Source organism: Panthera onca, chromosome C1 (assembly GCF_046562875.1).
Source record: "Panthera onca isolate mPanOnc1 chromosome C1, mPanOnc1 haplotype 2, whole genome shotgun sequence".
In the NCBI taxonomy this organism is placed as follows: Eukaryota; Metazoa; Chordata; class Mammalia; order Carnivora; family Felidae; genus Panthera; species Panthera onca.
In genome coordinates this window covers 19672113-19690375 of record NC_138346.1, presented here as the reverse complement: position 1 = coordinate 19690375, position 18263 = coordinate 19672113, and the positions used below count along the sequence as shown (strand labels likewise).

General features: G+C 48.1%; 1 protein-coding gene across 5 annotated transcripts in view; it reads left to right on the top strand.

The window, feature by feature from the left end:
* The window catches only part of RUFY4 (RUN and FYVE domain containing 4), a 33046-nt gene that overhangs the window by 7000 nt on the left and 7783 nt on the right, over positions 1–18263 (top strand). The window contains exons 9-16 of one of the 5 annotated variants that reach the window (XR_013557186.2): positions 127–756; positions 1516–1622; positions 7633–7779; positions 12155–12265; positions 12792–13309; positions 14488–14673; positions 17071–17170; positions 17599–17651. Coding sequence is in view for 2 of the 5 variants with exons in the window: in XM_060623530.3 (XP_060479513.3) it covers positions 127–756; positions 1516–1622; positions 7633–7779; positions 12155–12265; positions 12792–12897 (1101 nt within the window). In the remaining 3 variants the exon portion in view is untranslated. Of the gene's footprint in view, positions 1–126; positions 757–1515; positions 1623–7192; positions 7354–7632; positions 7780–12154; positions 12266–12791; positions 13601–14487; positions 14674–17070; positions 17171–17598; positions 17652–18263 lie in introns of those variants that run through there. The other 4 variants (XR_013557184.2, XR_013557185.2, XM_060623530.3 and 1 more) reach the window with 4 other exon arrangements.

The window sequence follows — 18263 nt, the reverse complement described above, 5'->3', positions numbered from 1 at the left end:
CCTGGGCCCTGAATCAATATTCCTTTAGATTTAGTAAGTTCCTTGGATTAGGTCTGTGGCCTCTCCCACCCACCTGGTTGGCAAATTGGTGCTGAGAGCAGTGATGGCTTTGGGGCTTCTCTGCAGATCTCAGCCACACGTGGAAACCCCACAGCAGTCCAGCCAGAGGAGCTGCACACTAGCCAAACCAGCTGTCTGCAAGATGCACCCAGGGAAGACTGGTTAGCCAGACTCCCCAGGTCCCAGCAACAAAGGCACCTTCCTCCCTTTTTGGAAAAGAAAAGAGAAGATCCCAGGAGCCTCGGGTCCTCCCAGGGCATGTGGGAACCAGCAGGGGAGGAACTTCAGCAAGCCCAGGAGAAAGGAGCCCCAAGAACTGGGATCTGCCTGGAGATTTCAACACCCAGCATCCAGGGACAGGGAGAGGGGTCTGAGGGGGCTCCAAAGGAGGTGACAGGCACAGAGGCCAAGGGCAGAAGGATTCTTCCCAGTGCAGAGGGGACTCATGAAGGGAGAGCAGAGCGGGGTCATGTCCGTGGGCTACTGGCCTCCAGCCCTACAGGGACAATAGAGGACACAATGTCAGGGAACCAGCAGGAGTGGGAGGTGCCTAGCATTCCAGGGGAGCCCCGGGTCCTTTGGGGCCTGGGAACAAAGGAAGACTTCACCCCAGAGAAACCACAAGAGGAAACAGGAGAGACCAGTGTGACCAGGAGGAAGGAGCAAGCAGAAGTGGCCTTGCAGGATGTGGTCAAGGTGAGAGCAGTTGAGCTCTGTACCTGTCTCCTTTCCCCTCTCTAACCTGGCCCCCAGGTGGGAGTCTTCAGTGGTCCGGGGGGAGGGGTGCGTTCCAGCCCACAGAAAATTCTGACTGGTCTGCACAGGGTTATTATCTCTGAGAAGGTCTTCTTCAGGTCACCACAGTCCCTGCCTCTCCCTACGGCCTCACTGCAAGCCCACTTTATTCACCAGTACTACCTGCCTGGCTCCTGCAGGCCCTGGAGTCTAAGACCCCCCCCCTCCCCCAACAGTTCTTTGGGGGCAATGACAGGTTCTCAAGTTCGGTAGCCCTCATTATTGGCGGATTTCCCACCAATGTCTAAGTTCTGCTGTTGCACATCCCACCAAGCAGCTCTGGTTGTAGATGTTTCTCCTGGAGATCCCCAAGATCAATTTCAAGCCTTCCTTCCGCCTTCTTTGTATCCTTGAGCTCTGTAACTTTCATCCTTCAGCAAAGGAAGAAATCTTTCATCTGTTCCTCTGTCTCTCATTTTCCTGTTCCTGTTGCACAGTCCCCTCTCACTCTCTTGAATTGTGATCATCATCCTCTCCCAGGGGCAGTCAGAGCCGGGCTTCTCAGCTCCCAGTGCTGTCCTCAGTCCAGCCCTCCACCCAAGGGCTATCTCGCATGGCCCTGGGGTCTCATGGGGATGTTTGTCAGGTCACACCCGGGGCTGGGATCTCTGCCCTCCTCCTCCAGCTTCCCTTTCCTTTCCTTTACCTCCCACCCCCAAGAGCCTGAGACGTGGGCTCCGGAAGACCGAGGAGCGGGCGCAGCACCAGGAGCAGCTGCTGAAGGAGAAGGAAGGGGAGCTGAGGACACTACAGGAGCGGCTCAGCAGGTAACCTTGGCAACCTTGGCAACTGCTGCCAGGTGGGCAGCAGAGGCCAGCAGGACAGGAAACGCCCCCCCGGCGCCCACTCACCTTCATGGTCACACCAGCAAGAGGCTTCTGAGCGTCTCTGGTACATCAGGCCCTGTGCTGGGCACAGCTTTGGGACACTGAGGCATTCAGGGCACTACTCCTGGGGCTCCTGGAGGAGCTCCCACTGACCCCTCCCCTCCCCTTGGCAGACCCTCCCTCACTGGCCTTCCCAACAGCCTGCAGGAGGGGTGCATGCCTCCTGTCCCTCCCTCCCCTCCCACACTCACCTTTATCTCTCTGCTGCCTCTTCCACTGCCATTCCCCTCTCTCCCAGTCTCCCTCCCTGCCCCTCCACACTCCTGCCCCTTCAGTGTCCACCTTTCCTCTTGTCCTCTGTCTCTCATTTTCCTGTTCCCTGTTGCACAGTCTTCTTTCACTCTCTTAATGCATAATCATCATCATAACTATCATGTACTGAGCGTTTACTATGTCCCTGGCACTGTTCTAGGCATTTCCTCCCAACACACTTATAAGATAAGTTCTCTAAGAATTTCCATTGTATAGATAGGAAAACTGAAGCTCAAAGGTGCCACACAATTCACCCAGTGTCACTAGTGGAGGAGCTGAGGTCTACACCCTGGAAGATGATTCCAGAACCTGTGGGCTTAAACACGGGCCCTCCGCCAATATTTTGTGTGCCTGTATTTATTTCATTCTGCCTCCCCCTCAGCTACTCTCACCTCCACCTTCTCCAACTTCCTGTCATTACATTAACCGCAAGGGCCCAGAGAACACTTTCTCAGTGTCCGAGTTTCTCTTTCATCATTTTAAAAAATACCTCTGCTATGCAAAGATCTTCCTTGGTCTGACTTGGTCTCTCTGTCCCTCTCTCCCTTAGCTCTGTGTGCCCCAGTCAGTTCACCTGCCCCTGACTCTTGCACATGGCTGACACCTGCCCCAGGGCCAGAGGCACCAGCCTGAACCCCATCAGAGCCTGGGTAGCTGTGATTCAGACTGAATCATGGAGCGGTTTACTGAGTCTCTGTTTCAAAGGCTGAGAGACACTACAGGCCCAGAAACCAACCCAAAAAGGCCCCCAGGGGCTCCTCCCACCAGACACTCAGCTGAGCCTGGCAGTTTGGTCAGCAAGGATTCCCATGATTCAGGCCCTAGGTGAATGCAGAGGCCTTGCCCACCCAGGGGCCTTCTCTGGGAATCAAGACAGGCTGGGGGAAGCAGCTGGGAGGCTCCAAGGAGACAACCAGGCCCAGGCTGCTCCCTCATCTGGGGGAGCCCCTGTCTCACAGCCGATTATTCTTCACTTGTCATCCAGTCCGTTATCCACAGACCCTCAGAGCTGCTCCAGGCCTGTTCTGTGTGCCAGAAATCCTCTTGCGGACAAAACAGACCAAACGCCTGTCCTTGTGGAGCTTACCTTCTAGTGCAGAAAGCAATCTGTAAACACGATAAGCAGGTTAATTATGTAGAATGTCAGAGGTGACGAGTTCTAGGAAGATCAAAATAAAGCAGCAAATGGGAGTGTCAGGGGTGATATTAAATGAGGCGACACAGCCAGGGAAGGCCTCCCTGAAAAAGTAATATTTGAGTTAAAAACTTGAAGCAAATGAGGAATGGGCTGTTTGGGCATGTGGTAGAACATTCCAGGCAGAGGAAGAGCAAGAGCAAGGGCCCTGAGGCAGGAATGGGCATGGCAGGTCCTAGGAACATCATGGAGGTTCAGGGGAGTAGAGGAGGGAGAGGAGGTAGGGGGAGGTCAGTTGGGTAACAGGAGACCCTCACAGGTCATCAAAAGGACCTTGGCATTGACTCAGAGTGAGATAGGAGCCACTGAGAGTTCACAGCAGAGGGGGAGATGTGACTATGTGCTTTAAGGTTAAGTAGGTTTGCATTTTTTTTAACAGTTCAGTGGGTTTTAGTGTATTCATGAAATTGTGCATCGATCACCACAATCAGTTTTAGGACATTTTTTTTTTTTTTTTTTTTAATTTTTTTTTTTTCAACTTTTTTTTTTTTTTTTTTTTTTATTTATTTTTGGGACAGAGAGAGACAGAGCATGAACGGGGGAGGGGCAGAGAGAGAGGGAGACACAGAATCCGAAACAGGCTCCAGGCTCCGAGCCATCAGCCCAGAGCCCGACGCGGGGCTCGAACTCACGGACCGCGAGATCGTGACCTGGCTGAAGTCGGACGCTTAACCGACTACGCCACCCAGGCGCCCCAGTTTTAGGACATTTTAATCAGCCCAAAGAGAAACCCTGTACCATTAGCATCCACTGCCCACTTCCTCCCAACACCCCCCCCCCCCCCCCAGCCCTAGGCAACTGCTGATTTGTCCCCATAGATGTGCCTATTCTGGACTGATCTGTGCTTTCAAGGGCTCGAGCCCGCTGCTCTGTGGAGCTAGTCTGTAAGGAACCAAGGTGGAAGCAGGGACAGCGATGAGGAAGGGGAGGGCAGGGGAGTGCCTCTGAATGCTCTCCGGTCGTGGAGGTGCAGAGAAGCTGCGAGATTCTGGATTCACCGGGGCTTCCTGGGGGGAGAGGGAAAGACAGAGTCAGGAGTGACTCATTTTCCAGCCTGACCAGCTGGAAAGCTAGAGTCACAGCTGACGGTGTGCTGTGGCAGGGCTCGCTTGTGGGGAAAGTTCAGGAGTTGAGGGGAGAGCATGCCAAGTGTGAGACACCCCTTAGGCATGCCAGTGGAGCTGTTGAGCAGACAGCTGAGTGTGGAGCTCAGAGAAGCCTGGGCTGGGGATCTGCGGGAGAGTCGTCAGAATGCAGATAGCAGGACGGAAGCTCCCGTGGCCAGGAGGGATACTCCTGGCATCCAGGGACTCAGGAGGAACACATCACTCCAGGGAAAAGGGGCCACGGGCATCAAGCTGGGGGCGACTGTTTCACTACCGCCGGATTGAAGTGCCAGGGAGCCCACTCGGTCAGCAGATAGTATATTGTGACTCTCCTGCGGCCATGAGCATGGTGACAGCAGTGAATAGAACAGTCAGTGTCTGCTCTCACAGACCTGGGGACACAGACACTAGATCAACAAATAGGAATAGGATGTCAGGTAGTCATGGGCGCTGTTAAAAAAAAAATCAGTCCAGGAAAGGGGACAGAGACAGGAGATTCACCTAGATTTAGAGTCACGGGGTTCCTCTCTGAGGAGGTGACAGTTGAGGAGAAACCCCAGCCACTGGGAAAATGACCGTGCAAAGACCGTGGGAGGAGTGCTCCAGGCAGGAACGCCAGCAAAGGCAAAATCCCAGAAGTGCACTTGTAATCAAGCAAGCCCATGTGGCTGGAGTGGACAGACTCCCTGTGCTATGGAAGGCTGGAACAGTCTTGAGCAGGAAGTGGAGAGCCCCGTGGGTTTCAGGACTACTATGTCTGTTGGTGTGGAGAATAGACAGAAGGTGGGCAGCGTAGAGCCAGTTGGGCACAGAGCCCCAGGCTGGACACATAGGGAAGACACAGTGGGCCAGCTAAGCCTGGCCTCAGGCCTTAGCAGACCAACCAGGGGCTATGAAAACACAGTTAGAACTGAGCTATGGGGCACCTAGTACCCACTTCCTAGCTTTCTGGCTGTGGCACCTTGAGAAATTGGCCTTCCCTCTCTGGCCTCTGGTCCTTGATTTGCAAAAGGAGACAGTTGGATCTCTAAAGTTCCTCCTTCCAGCTCAGATGCGCTGTGGGACCATCTTTCCAAGTAGGTAGGTTTCCTCTGCCCCTGGATAAGACCTCAAAGCAAAAGTGATTAGGGCAAGTGTAAGTGGAAGGTCCTCAGACAGAATTAGGCAGACATCACACTTCTCCCCACCCCGCCCCCCCATTGAGCTCCTTTGGGGCACACCAGGGGCTCATGAGGATCTATCCCTTGCTCCCACCTGCTGCCCACTCAGCACTTGTGCCATAAACCACTGGCGACCGGGCCCTGCACGGAGAAAAGTATGGGGAGGCCAGTTGGGGAGGCCAATAGAGCTTATGGCTCAACAAGCCTGCGTCCAGATTTCTTCTCCCTCCACATATCAAACAGTGTGACCCTGGGCAAGTGTTATTTCCTCTCTGAAGCTCTATTTTCTTTCCTGTAAAATTATGACCATATCACCTGTCTGCCATATTTGTGAAAATTAAATGAAATAGGGCATAAAGCACTAAGCTCGGGGGCTGGCGTGTAACAGGTGCTCTAGACTTTAATTCCTCCCGTGTCCTTTCCTGCACCAGGAGTGTCTGTCAGCCCCTGCTGGAAATACTTCAGTGGCTTCCCATTGCACTGAGGTTCAAGTCCACTCCTCCTGGGGCCAGTGAGGGAGAGAGCCCTGCCCCTTTCCACCTCATCTCTTGCCTACCCCCACCTCCTGCAACTTCATGGTATCCCAGCTTCCCTAGTCTTCTTTCAGTTCCTCAAACAAGCAAGTTCTTGCCAACTTGCAGACCTTTCCATGTGACCTTCGCTGGCTCTGCTTGGCTGACTTCTCATCTCTTACATCTGCTTAAAGGTCACCTTGTCTAAGAAGCCTTTCCTGAACACCCTCTCAAGCCTCTATCCGCCCCTCATTTATCTCTGTCACACACTTAGCTTAATTACGCTATTGGTTTATCACTTCTTTTGAGCACTGTCCCCAACACACTATAAGCTCCACCAGGAGCCGTAGGCACTGCTGTATTCCTGGCACCTCAAACAGCCATTGGCACACAGATGGTGCTTAATAAGTATTCCCTCCCACCTCAAAGACACACACTAACCACGGGTTTCACATTGGGACCTGCACTGGCCACACCAAAGGCCCTGGGATCAGTGTGCAAGTAAACTAGCTCAGGAAAATCAAATACCAATATTAAGAAACAAGGACACTGAAGGCCAAGATGTTCATTAAAATAAATACAGCCCTGGTCCAGTGCCCAAACACAAGAACACCCTTCCTTAAAGCTGCAGGGACTGGTCTTTTTGGAATTATGGTGGATCTCTGTTGTCAGTTTGACTTTACAGCCTACCCAGCTTTCTTCTCTGAGGTGTGCTACACGGCAGTGTTGTAAAAATTCATAATTCAGTTCATTGGCAAGCCTCCTGCGAGCCTCAAACACACTGAAAGCCAGGGGTGTGGCCGTGCGTGCGTGTGCGTGCGCACACACACCCCCCCCCACACACACCCTGAGGTCACAGGATGTGCACCCACCTTTGCAACACCCTCCTCATCTGAGTGATGGAGGGCGGGGCTGGGACTTTCTTATTTCTAGTGCAGTAGACTTCTTGGAACCTTCTAAGAAGCCACCAAAGACAAAAAAAAGAGGCAAGAATAGAGCTGAGGAGATTCTAAGCCCAAACTGAAACAAAAATTTAAGGAAGCCATATGTTTAACATTATTTTCTTAATTGAAAAGACAATGTACCATAATTTTTCAAAATATTTTAAAACCTAAAAATATCCCCCTAAGTCCTACACCAGTTACCCCACTCCCAAACCAACTGTTGTTCTCAGCTGGGCAAAGCCCATCCAGCCTGGGTTGCCAGATACCCCCCTTCCCTCCAGAGAGCTGCTGCAATTGTGGGCATGCCTTTCAAGAAAATTACATTTTAAGATGGAAATGTTAAAAAAGAAAAGAAAAGAAATACAACCAATGGAGATGTTGGCTCACCTTCTCTAAAGAAACACAGGAGGCTATACCCTGTTTTCATTCCTCTGGATGGTTGGTAAGGAGTCAGCCTATAGATGGCATGCTATCCGTGGTGTTCAGCTTGGTGTGTGGTATGGCGTGTTTTATGTGTGTGTGAGTATGTGTGGCGTGGGAGGGCGCGGGGGTATGGAGAATGTATGCAGTGTGTGTGTGTGGAAGGGAGTGTGTGTGTGTGTGTGTGTGCGCATCAGCTATAGGAGGTACCACCAGCTTCCCCCAGGAGCTCCCTGTCAGGTAGAGGCCCAGCCTAGCTTGGTCACAGATGCTGGGAACTTAGTCTTCCTTCTGTGCCCAGGTGTCAGGAAGAGAGGGCCCGGCTGCAGACAGAGCTGGAGCAGAATCAGCAGGAGGCTGAGAGGAGGGACGCCATGTATGAGAAGGAGCTTGGAGGGCAGCGGGACCTGGTCCACGCCATGAAGATGAGGGTGCTGGAACTGATTCAGTAAGGGTGGACACAGCAGGGCAGGACTGCAGAAGAGGGGATGATATGGGATGTAGAGACTGGGTAATGAAAATTCTACTCCGCTGAGAACTATCGAGCAGAACTTTAATATATGCTAACTCATCTTCTTTTAGCCGCCCCAGCTGTTCTCCTCATATCACAGATGAGGAAACTGAGGGTCAGAGATGCTGACTTGGACACCAAGGACACACTGCATATAAATTGCATGGATTCCTCTAGCTCTAAGGCACGCCACCACTCCAACACACCCCCACATACACACATACCTACTAAGGTTAGGGGAAGGGAAAAGAGCCCATAGATGGAGAAGGATTTGAGAGAAGAAAAAAGGAGGTTAACCAAGAGGTAATCATATGTGCTACCCCTGACTGCCTGGTCGACTTCCTGAGACCACTGGGCCTGTGGGCCATCCCAGGTCAGCTGCCCTAGGTACCAGAGAGCTCACCAGGATGGATTCCAAACCACTAAACCACTGAGCAATGGAGGAGGTGTGTAAAGCCTGGTTTCCGCCCTTCAGTCTAGTAGGGAACTAATGCTATACTTTGACCCAGTTCAGGAAACAGGACAGCATTGGACTTGGGTTTCATTAGAATTGGAGGGTCACTGAGGGATCATCCAGGACTAAATCCTCTTGCAAAAAAATCCAAGTGATATTAAAGATGAGAGAAGGGAGAAGTCAACCTGGAAAGAACAAACAAAGAATTTAAGAATGACCTCCTCTACAGAGCTGTCAATGGGGAGAAAGGGAGATATAAAAAATTAGCCATGTATCTCACAAAAGAATTTAAGGTAGCCAACAATAAAAGACATATACATATGATTGTTAAGAAAAATAGATGAAATGGAAGAGGAAACATTCATACTTTTGAGGGATTAGGATTAGGGTTAAAACTTAGCTCTGAGCATCTTGGCAGAATCAAAAATGGAAACACAGTAAATTGCCTAAATGTCACTATGCATTCCAAGGAAATATACCAGTTCATCAGGAAAGGAAATTTTTTTTCCTGTGTTAAAGAAACTCATCACGAGATCCCAAGATACATAATATAATGTCCCTTGCAGAAGCATCATGGAAAATATGGCCCTAAGCACAAAGTGGGCAGGCAAGCTATAGAGGCTGATTTCTACATCAAGGTGGTAGACAACACATCATCTGCTTTCCATCCTGAGATCTCAGTAGAATGATTGTCAAAATAAATAAATAAATAAATAAATAAATAAATAAATAAATAAATAAATAAAACTTCTAATAGAGAGAAAGGTGGAGGAGCCAACCACAGATAAGAGATTTCAGCTAATTTCCAGAAGCCAGAAAATGGATGAAGAAGTAGAGACTGGATTTAGCCCAAGTTAGAACTTCAGGGACCAGAGACACTAGGAAAACAGACAGCAGAAATGAGATAAGGGACAGTAATCAGGAATATTGACCGATAAAGTCATTGGAAAGATCAGTGTATATCCCCTGCTTTCAGCCTGCTTCCCCAACTTCAGAATATCAACCCTGAGGGGTCTATCTCCCAGGCAAATAATTAAAACTTCCTTCTCTAAACAAAGTTAAATGTCCCAAATAAACAACAGTGTGTTCTGGCATTTGACAGTCTGATGTGGCAGTTAGCTTCCTGCCCCATCCTTCCTAAAGAGAAGCCACAAGTCAACCACCCCTGTCCACTGTTGAAGCTCCAGCAGCTTAAACATGAAATCATGACCATGGATCCTCAGATGTTTGAGAAGAGTCTAGAACATAGAAGCAGAGACAAAGGTAAACAAAAAAATCGGTCTCCTATGAAACAGGATAATGTGAAAAGTGACCTACAAAAGATGAGAAATGTTCTTGGAAATTAAAAATATCTCTGAAATTTTAACTCGAGGATGGGAAAAGGAAGAGGAGGCTATCTCTCAAAATGTAGAATAAAAGGCATAAAAAGATGGAATACATGAAAGAGATAGTTAGAAACATAAAGAATCATTCCAGGAGATTCACTATCTCACTATCTCTTCTCCAACTGATAAGAATTCAAAAAAAAAAAAAAAAAGAGAGAGAGAGAGAGAATATAAGATAAAAGTATGCGAGACTTTCCAGGCTCTAATGGTTGCAGATCTTCAGATGTAAAGATTTCACTGAGTGACCAGCACAATAAGTGAAAGGGAGCAAAACCCACATTCGGATACACTGTTGTGAAATCGCCATAAAACAAAGATGAGGACAATATACTCAAAGACACGTCACCTATAAAGGAAGTAGGACACAGAAAAACATGTTAAGAATCAATGGTGCAATACTTTCAAGTTCTGAGGAAAGCTAACTTTTGCCCTAGAATTCTAGATCCAGCCAAACTATAAAACAACTAGAGAAGGTGATATGGGAAAAGACATTTTTCAGAAAGGTTATAGAAAATTTACCTCCCACAGGGCCCTTCTTGGGAAGTTAATTAAGGATGTGCTTCGGAAAAACAAGGAAGTAAGCTTGGCTTACCAAGAAAGGAGAAGATGTGGAATTCAGGAAACAGTAGCTCTAGCCCGGGAGAGAAGAAAAGGGAATTTCCAAGATGACAAGTGGCTGTCAAACCCAAGGAGCAGTACATCCAGGCTGAAACAGAAGTACTGAGGAGGCAGGTCTCAGGGCAAAAAGAGAATCAATGCCATACCTGATATGATGAAGAATTTGTTGAGGAGAGGGAACAATTAGACTGTGTTAAAGGCAAGTCATGCAAGGACTTTGCAAGGAGCAAAGAAAGGCAATTAAAAAGTCCTGGAAAAACAAAAAATTTCCAAGGAAATGTTTAGAACACATCTTAGCTCTCCTTGAAGCAATATGCTTATATATTTTCTAATAATATAAATACTATTTATTGGTTTTTTCAATGTTAGAATCAACCTAAAGACAAAGCACAGTAAACAATTGTAATTATAGAACAAATGTAAATGTTATTACCTAAACAACATTAAGTACACAAAATAGAAGCCAATAGAAATTTCTGTGAAGATGGAAATGTTCTATACTCGCCCTGTCCAATACAGCAGCTACCAGTCACATGTAGTGACCGAGTACCTCAAATGTGTCTGATGTGACTGAGGAACTGAAGTTCTAATTTTAGTTAATTTTAGTTAAATGAAATATAAAGTTAAGTAGCCCCATGTGGCTAGTGGCTACCATATTGGACATAGCAGGAATAGATAACGAGTAGGAGGTGGATGAAGGAGGCCAACCGAAGAGGAAGTGATGCTGGTATCATCATATTACAGAATGGCAGTCAGGATGCTATCTGTGCTTCACAGAATGAGTGAGAAATAAATGTGTGAGTATATTCTGTAAAACTACAGTAGTAATAGAGGAACCAAAAATAGGGATATAGCCGCATGGGGAGGAAGGAGGAGGAGTTAGTGGGGATGGTAATAAACAAGCTAAGTCCTCTGACATCAAGGTAAGGAGCTCTGTAGATGTTCTCTCTTGACATATCAAAAAAAAGAGGATATGAGCATATTACTTAAGTGTGGAAGTAATATCAAAGAGAAAAAGCGACAAGTGTAAGAGGTGGTTTGCCATTGAGAATGGAAGGAGTAGGGAGGGTGTCTATTTCCTTTTGATATAAGTTCTTCTGCACTGTTGGATTTTTAAATCGTGTGTATATATCATCTTGATAAAAAAAAAAAGACTTTAAACCCACATTCCTAAACATCCTTTAAAAAAAACAACAGTAAAGATAGTTTTGCAGGAGTATAACATACATAAATACAAGGGGGGTTGTATCAAGTGCCAAATAAAAGATAAGGGCATCGTAAGAAACTTATGGGGGCTTCTATGATCAGGGAACACTCCTTGGAGGAGGTGGGATATGAAGGTTCTTAAATAATGGATCAAGGTTGTATTGGGGGAGGGGACTGGGGTGTCACCATCCATCTTCCCAAAGACTGCAGACTCATTCACCTCTTATGTGTGTGTGTGTCTCTCATGATCTCTTCATTTCTTTCCTTCTCTGTCACTATGTCTCTCTCTCCGTCTTTCTCTGTATTTTTCTCTCCCTCTCTGTGTCTCTGTCCCTGACTGTCTCCACATCTTTTTCTCCTGGCCTTTCCCTCTCTCTCTACATTTATCTCCCTATCTACCACTCTGTCTCTGTCTCCCTCTCCAACCCCCTGACTTCCTTTTCTTGTTTCTGTGTGTGTGTATCTCTGTATGACTCTCTCTCTCTCTGTCTCTCTCTCTCTCTTTCTTGCTCTTCCTTTGGTCTCTGTGTTTCTCTTTCTCCCGGTCTCGGTATCTCTACCTGTGTCATCTCCATCCTCCTGGTGTGTGTGTGTGTGTGTGTGTGTGTGTGTGTGTGTGTGTGTGTCCCCACCTCCATCCACTCATCAGAGAGAAGGATGACCTGTGGCAGAAGGTCCAGCATCTCTCTTCCATGGCCCCCGGATGCTGTGTTGACTGCAGCAAGGTCTTTGGCCGGCTGTCTCGGCGGTACCCATGCAGGTAATGGGAGAGCACAGAATTTTTCCTCTGGGACAGCCCTGCTTCCACCAGCCCACAGCACTCTGCCCTCTCTGGGAAGGGAGGTGTCACAGGAACTGGGCTTTTATGAGAGCCACTTAAAGCTGGCCATTCACTTTACACAACACTTAGCATAGACATGAGCTAGAACAGTGGAAAGGAGTCAGACGAGCAACAGTGTCTGGAGGATGGGACTGTGCCAGCCTTCCAAGAAGAGACTGATTAACAGGCTCCTGGTCTGGGAGAGATCTCCTATACAGAGGAAGCTGCTCCCCTCATCTTCCTCCAGGAACATGGTGGCAGGACCAGCCATGAGAGAGAGGGAGGGGGGCCAGCAGGAGAACCTGTCATTGCCATTTAGAGGACTCTGGAGGGGGTGGGGCACTGGGACGCCCTTTAGGAAAGGGGAGGCCTCCTGAGACACACTGCTCTGATGGGAGATGAGAAACATGCTTCCCTCCCCCAAACACATCCCTGAGCTCCCCACTCTTCCCACCTCTGCTCCTAGGCTCTGCGGAGGCCTGGTTTGCCATGCCTGCTCTGTGGATTACAAGAAGAGAGGGCGCCACTGCCCACCCTGCTCCCAGAAGGGAGCAGCTCAGTTCGACCAATGAGATCACCCAGGAATGGCCACCCACCCCATCCCGTCAACTCCCTCCCCTCCGCCCTTCCCACCCCTCTGGTCTGACCTATCCTGCCTTCTGGAAGTTGGTGACCTAAGGCGGACAGCACTTGTGAGCGCATTCTGTAGTGTGGGAGTGGAAGGAGCCAGGCTGGCAGGCAGGAGGCAGGAGGCAGGTTGAAGCCCTGCATCCACCATCCATGAGCTGGGCGACTTGAGAGAGCTCACAGCTGTCTGGGCTTCTTCTGTAAGTGAGGGAGCCGGGCACCATCCTCTCTAAAGTTCCTCCAGGCCCAGAATGTCCTTGACCAAGAAGAAGACCCAGAGACCCTGACATTTCCCACACTCCCACCTCACCCAGCCCACCACTCACCACACTCAGGAGCATCCTGTCTGCTTTGAAGGTCTGCTTTTATTGTGTTTTCGTCTTTAACATCTTTCCTGAGTTACTATTGACATTTAACACACTTCACATAAATTGTACAATTTGATGAGTTTTCACTTTAATATATACCCATGACACCATCGCCATACTCAAAATAATGAACATCATTCCCATCATTCCCCAAATTTCTTCATGCCCTTTGTAACCTCTCCCTCCTCCTCCTCTCTCCCCGGCACCCACTTACTTGCTTTCTATCACTGGAGACTAGTTTTCCAGAATTTTATAAAAATGGAATCCTAATTTTACACTCTCTATTGTCTGCCTTCAATAGTCCCTTTTTACTATTGAGTAGTATTCCACTGCATGGATATACCACAATTTGTTTACACATGCAACTGTTGCCTGACATTTGGATTATTTCCAATTTGAGACTGTTACAAATACATTTCCTATAACCATCTGTGTACAAATCTTTGCATAGACGTTTACTTTTTTTTTTAAGATTTTTGTTTTTTAAAGTAATCTGTACACCCAATGTGGGGCTTAAATTCACAATTCCAAGATCAAGAGTTGCATGCTCTGTCCACTGAGCCAGCCAGGTGCCCCTAGACCTTTGCTTTTATTTCTCTTGGGTAAATACCTAGGAATGAACTTGCCAGGTCATATGATAAGTATATGTTTAACTTTTAAGAAACTGCTGAGTTGTTCCCAAAAGAGTTGTGTGTTGGCCCCTCCCACCAGCAGTGTGTGGGAGGGCCGGCCGCTTCGCAGAGCATCTGGTTTAGTGGGCAGGAGAGGAGGCTCAGACATGAGGCTTGGGCCTCTCTGTCCTGCCCTTCCAACCACTGTGGTGACTTGGTCAGTCCCCAGTTGTGAGTGCCTGGACAGAGGAGCTGAGACTAGGTAACTCTCTATGCAGTGCTCACTCAACTAAACTTTAGTAAAGATAGTTATGAGGATTTGTGTACCTTCATGGTACAAGATCATATCCCCTGACTGCCCAAGAAGTCTTACACAAATTCTGTGTCATTCACTGGACTCCCAATTGTGGTGCTTCTGAGAATACTGTTTCAGAAGAAGCACAGGCCCCACTCTGTACCAGATAGGGATTAGCTGCCCTATCTGGGCTCCAGGGCAGACTCTGTGGCCCCAAATAGGCATGTGTGCTATTATCCCCATCCCCTCTGCCTCACACAGACTGCCAGAGCCTCTGCAGTAGTTGGGCAACCTTGTGGCTCTGACCAGCCCCTGTGGACCGCCTCTTGGGGTCAGGGACACGCAGAGTTGCATCCCATTACCATAGCATGGAGCAAGAGTTTTGCAATAGCAGTTCCTGCCCTGGAGAGCTGGTAAGAACTTCTCCTTAGCAAAAGCTACAACAAGGTGAGGGGCACGGAATGGAGGGAGTGGAGGGGGGCAGGGCTGGTGCTCTGGAGCAATCAGGGCAATAGAATCACCCCTACCCTAAAGGACAGCGATCCCTTGTTAAGGATTAGATTTGCTCAGATACTTTTATTAGGTTCTTACTATAGTGGACGGCATCATGTTCTAGTTGAACTCCAGTGTCGAGTTCAGGCCTGCCTGATGAACTGATGGGAGAGAAGAGAGGTAGCAGAAGCCAATGTTCAAAGAGAAGGCAAGATGCTCCTGGACAAGAACTCATTAGAAGGAAATCAGGGGCCAGAAATGGGGGAGCTTGACCTTCTCCCCGTTTAGGTGGGATGGAAGGGCTATGATGAGGACCAGTCTCTAGCTCAACACTGCCCCCCAAAGAGTCCACACCAACTCCAACGAAGAGCACAAAAGCTCCACAAAGACATTAGAAGAGCTTGTTAGACCTTGGGGAATCCTCTGGCAGAAGGTTCCACAAGGGTCACCAAGAGTACCAGTCCTTCAGCAGTGACTCCAGCACACATGTCTAGCGCAGCAGCACGCACAGGAGCACCCAGGACACTCCCAACAGACCCCCTCAAAATTCCTGGAGAGCACCTTACAGGGGGATGAAGCCCTGAATGAGCACAGAGGGTTTAAGCCAGTGCTGTTTGGGTTTACTGCTATTGATGTGACTATTGACTATTACTGCTATTGATGTGATGGGAAATTTTGGCAACATAATTATGTCTTTCAATTAGATGTCATTCAGATCCTCCAATGTACATCAATCCCCCTACTTTGTCAACTCATTCAGTGCTCAACAAAATTATAGGAAGCACCCAGGATGTGCCAAACAACTGTGATTGGTTTGGGGATAGAGATTTTATGTATATATATATATATATATATATATATATATATATATATATATAGTCTGTATATATTTATTTATGTTTATATTTTTATATGTATATTACTTATTATATATAAAATCCCTGCTTTGAAGAACCTCACAGTGGGGAGGAGGGAGCAGCCAGAGATTACAAAACCCCTAACTGAAGCCATGATAGAGGTAAGCCTAAGGGTGTGGACAACACAGAGAGAAAGGGCTGCATTCCATACAGGTCATGACTGGGCTGAATCTAAAAGGAAAAAAGAGAGGTGCCTGGGTGGCTCAGTTAGTTAAGCATCTGACTCTTGATTTCCACTCAGGTCACGATCTCAAGTTTTGTGAGTTCGAGCCCCGCGTCAGGCTCTGTGCTGATGGTGTGGAGCCTGCTTGGGATTCTCTCTCTGTCCCCACCCTACTTGTGTGCACTCTCTCTCAAAATAAGTAAACTTTTAAAAAAATTTTAATTTTGTAATGTTTACTTTTGAGAGAGAAAAAGAGAGAGACAGACAGAGCAAGAGGGGGAGGAGCAGAGAGAGAGAGAGAGAGAGAGGGACACGCAGATTATGAAGTGGGCTCCAGGCTCTGAGCTGTAGGCACAGAGCCCAACATGGGGCTCAAACTCGCAAACTGCGAGATCATGACCTGAGCCGAAGTTGGATGCTTAACTGACTGGCTCACCCAGGCACCCCAAACTTAAAAAAATTTTTAAAGGAAAATGGAGAGTTGACCAGACCAAGAGGGTAAGGAAGAACCTTCCAAGGGGAAGGGAAATGCATGCCAGGCTCTGTGGGGGAACCAAACAGCTCTTTGGGGAACTGCAAGTAGTTCCCTGTGGCTGTAGTTAAGGGGTCAGGGGGATGTGGCCAGCAGCAAGGCTGGAGAAGTACACAAGGTCACATGCAGGGGCACCAGTTGCCCATAATCGGGAGATGGGCTCTACCTGAGCTCAATGGGGGTCCTCCAAGGGTTTTAAAAAGAAAAGAACACGATCAAATTCACACTTTTGGAAGATGGTTCTGAGAGCAGAGTAGAGGATGGTTTAAAGGGGAAAGATTTGAGGCCGAGATCACTTAGGAGAATAGTTGTAGCTGTCGTGGTGGTGGGAACGGTGATCTAGTGGTATTGGTGATTAGTAGTAGTAGGAACAGCAGTAGCAAATGGTGCCAAGCACCATTCCAAGTGCTTTATAAATATAGACTCATTTAATCTGCATGACAACACTCTAACATGCAGTAGGTGTTTTCAACAGCCCCATTTTCCAGACGATGAGACTGAGACCCAGTGAGACTAAATAACCTCCCCAAGGTCTACAGTCCAGCTCCAGAATCCACAGCTGTTGCATGAGGACTGCGGTGTTGCCTAACACTGTCAGTGAAGATGGCGATAATCAAGAGATGCTAAAGAGATAGCCTCTGAGACAGGGGTGTGCGAGGGGCGGGCCGTTCCGGTTGGGCAGATGCCCGGCTGGGAGGGTGGGGTCAGAATTCCACGAGACTGGTTTTCTACCTGTTCAGCTTGCAGCACCTGTGGAGCCTCAGCAGAAATTTCAAGAGGTGGCCCCGTGAGGAGTTGGAGCTTAGGCGAGAAGTGCAGGAGGCGAGTCAGGAGCAAAAGGTATGGGAGATCCTGGCCCTTACTGGGTGGCCGTTGAAGCCAACAGGGGGCAGGTGGGCTGGCCTGGGGAGGGCAGGGAGAGAGGAGGACCCAGGCAGAGCCCGGAGGAACATCCAGATTTGAGGAATGAATTGAGAAATAATGCCCCAAAGTGAGATGAAGAGAGGTGCAGGAGAAATAAAAAAAAGAATGAGGTCAGGGGGATTAAGTGCTACAGAGGTTAAATAACACTTGAACAATAACCATTTCACTATAAATACAGTTACAGGGCATGCAACGGGGGCGGGGGGGGGGGGAATATTTTAACATAATTGGCAGACATGAGTAGATGGGGTAAGGGGCCCTTTTGTAAACTGACAACGGGAGAATAAATTGATACAGTCTTTTTCTTGAAGTATGGTTGACATATAATGTTATATTACTTTCAGGCGTACAACACGGTGGTGTGGACAATTCTGCACATCACGCCCTGCTCATCACGGTAAGTAGAGCCCCCGTAAGCTGGTATAGCCTTATCAAAATTTAAACATGCACAGATATGACCCAGAAAAATTATAATTAAGTCACACATACAATCATACAAGTTCCCAAAGACCTGCGCCCAAAGATGCTCGTAGCAAAATTTAAATATTCATCCATAAGGTAATTATCGAATAAATCGTGATACATCCGCACCACGGGCCAGTATGTGTCACTGAAAAGAGAAAGACGGATCTACATGCACTGATGGGTTAATAGGTCCGCGACAGCGTATTAAGGTGCAGGATGGTACATCTAGTTAACTATCACTTGTTTTAGGGAAGGAAGGAAAACACGCTTGTATATGCATGGGGAAAAGTCTGGAAAGATGGACACAAGGTATATGTGAATCTAAGGATGGAAAGAGTCCTTCCTGTTTGACTTCAGATGCTTCTGTGGTGCCTCTATTCTTTACCATAGTCCTGCTTTGTTTTTCCAATATTTAAGTGGCTTGATTTCAGAAAAGGGCTTATTGGAGGCCGTGGCCTGAGGTCATTGGTAATGTTGGCAAGAGCTGCGTCAGCAGAGCGGTGGGAAGGGAGCTAGCTACAGCGGGCTGAGCGGTGAACAAGAG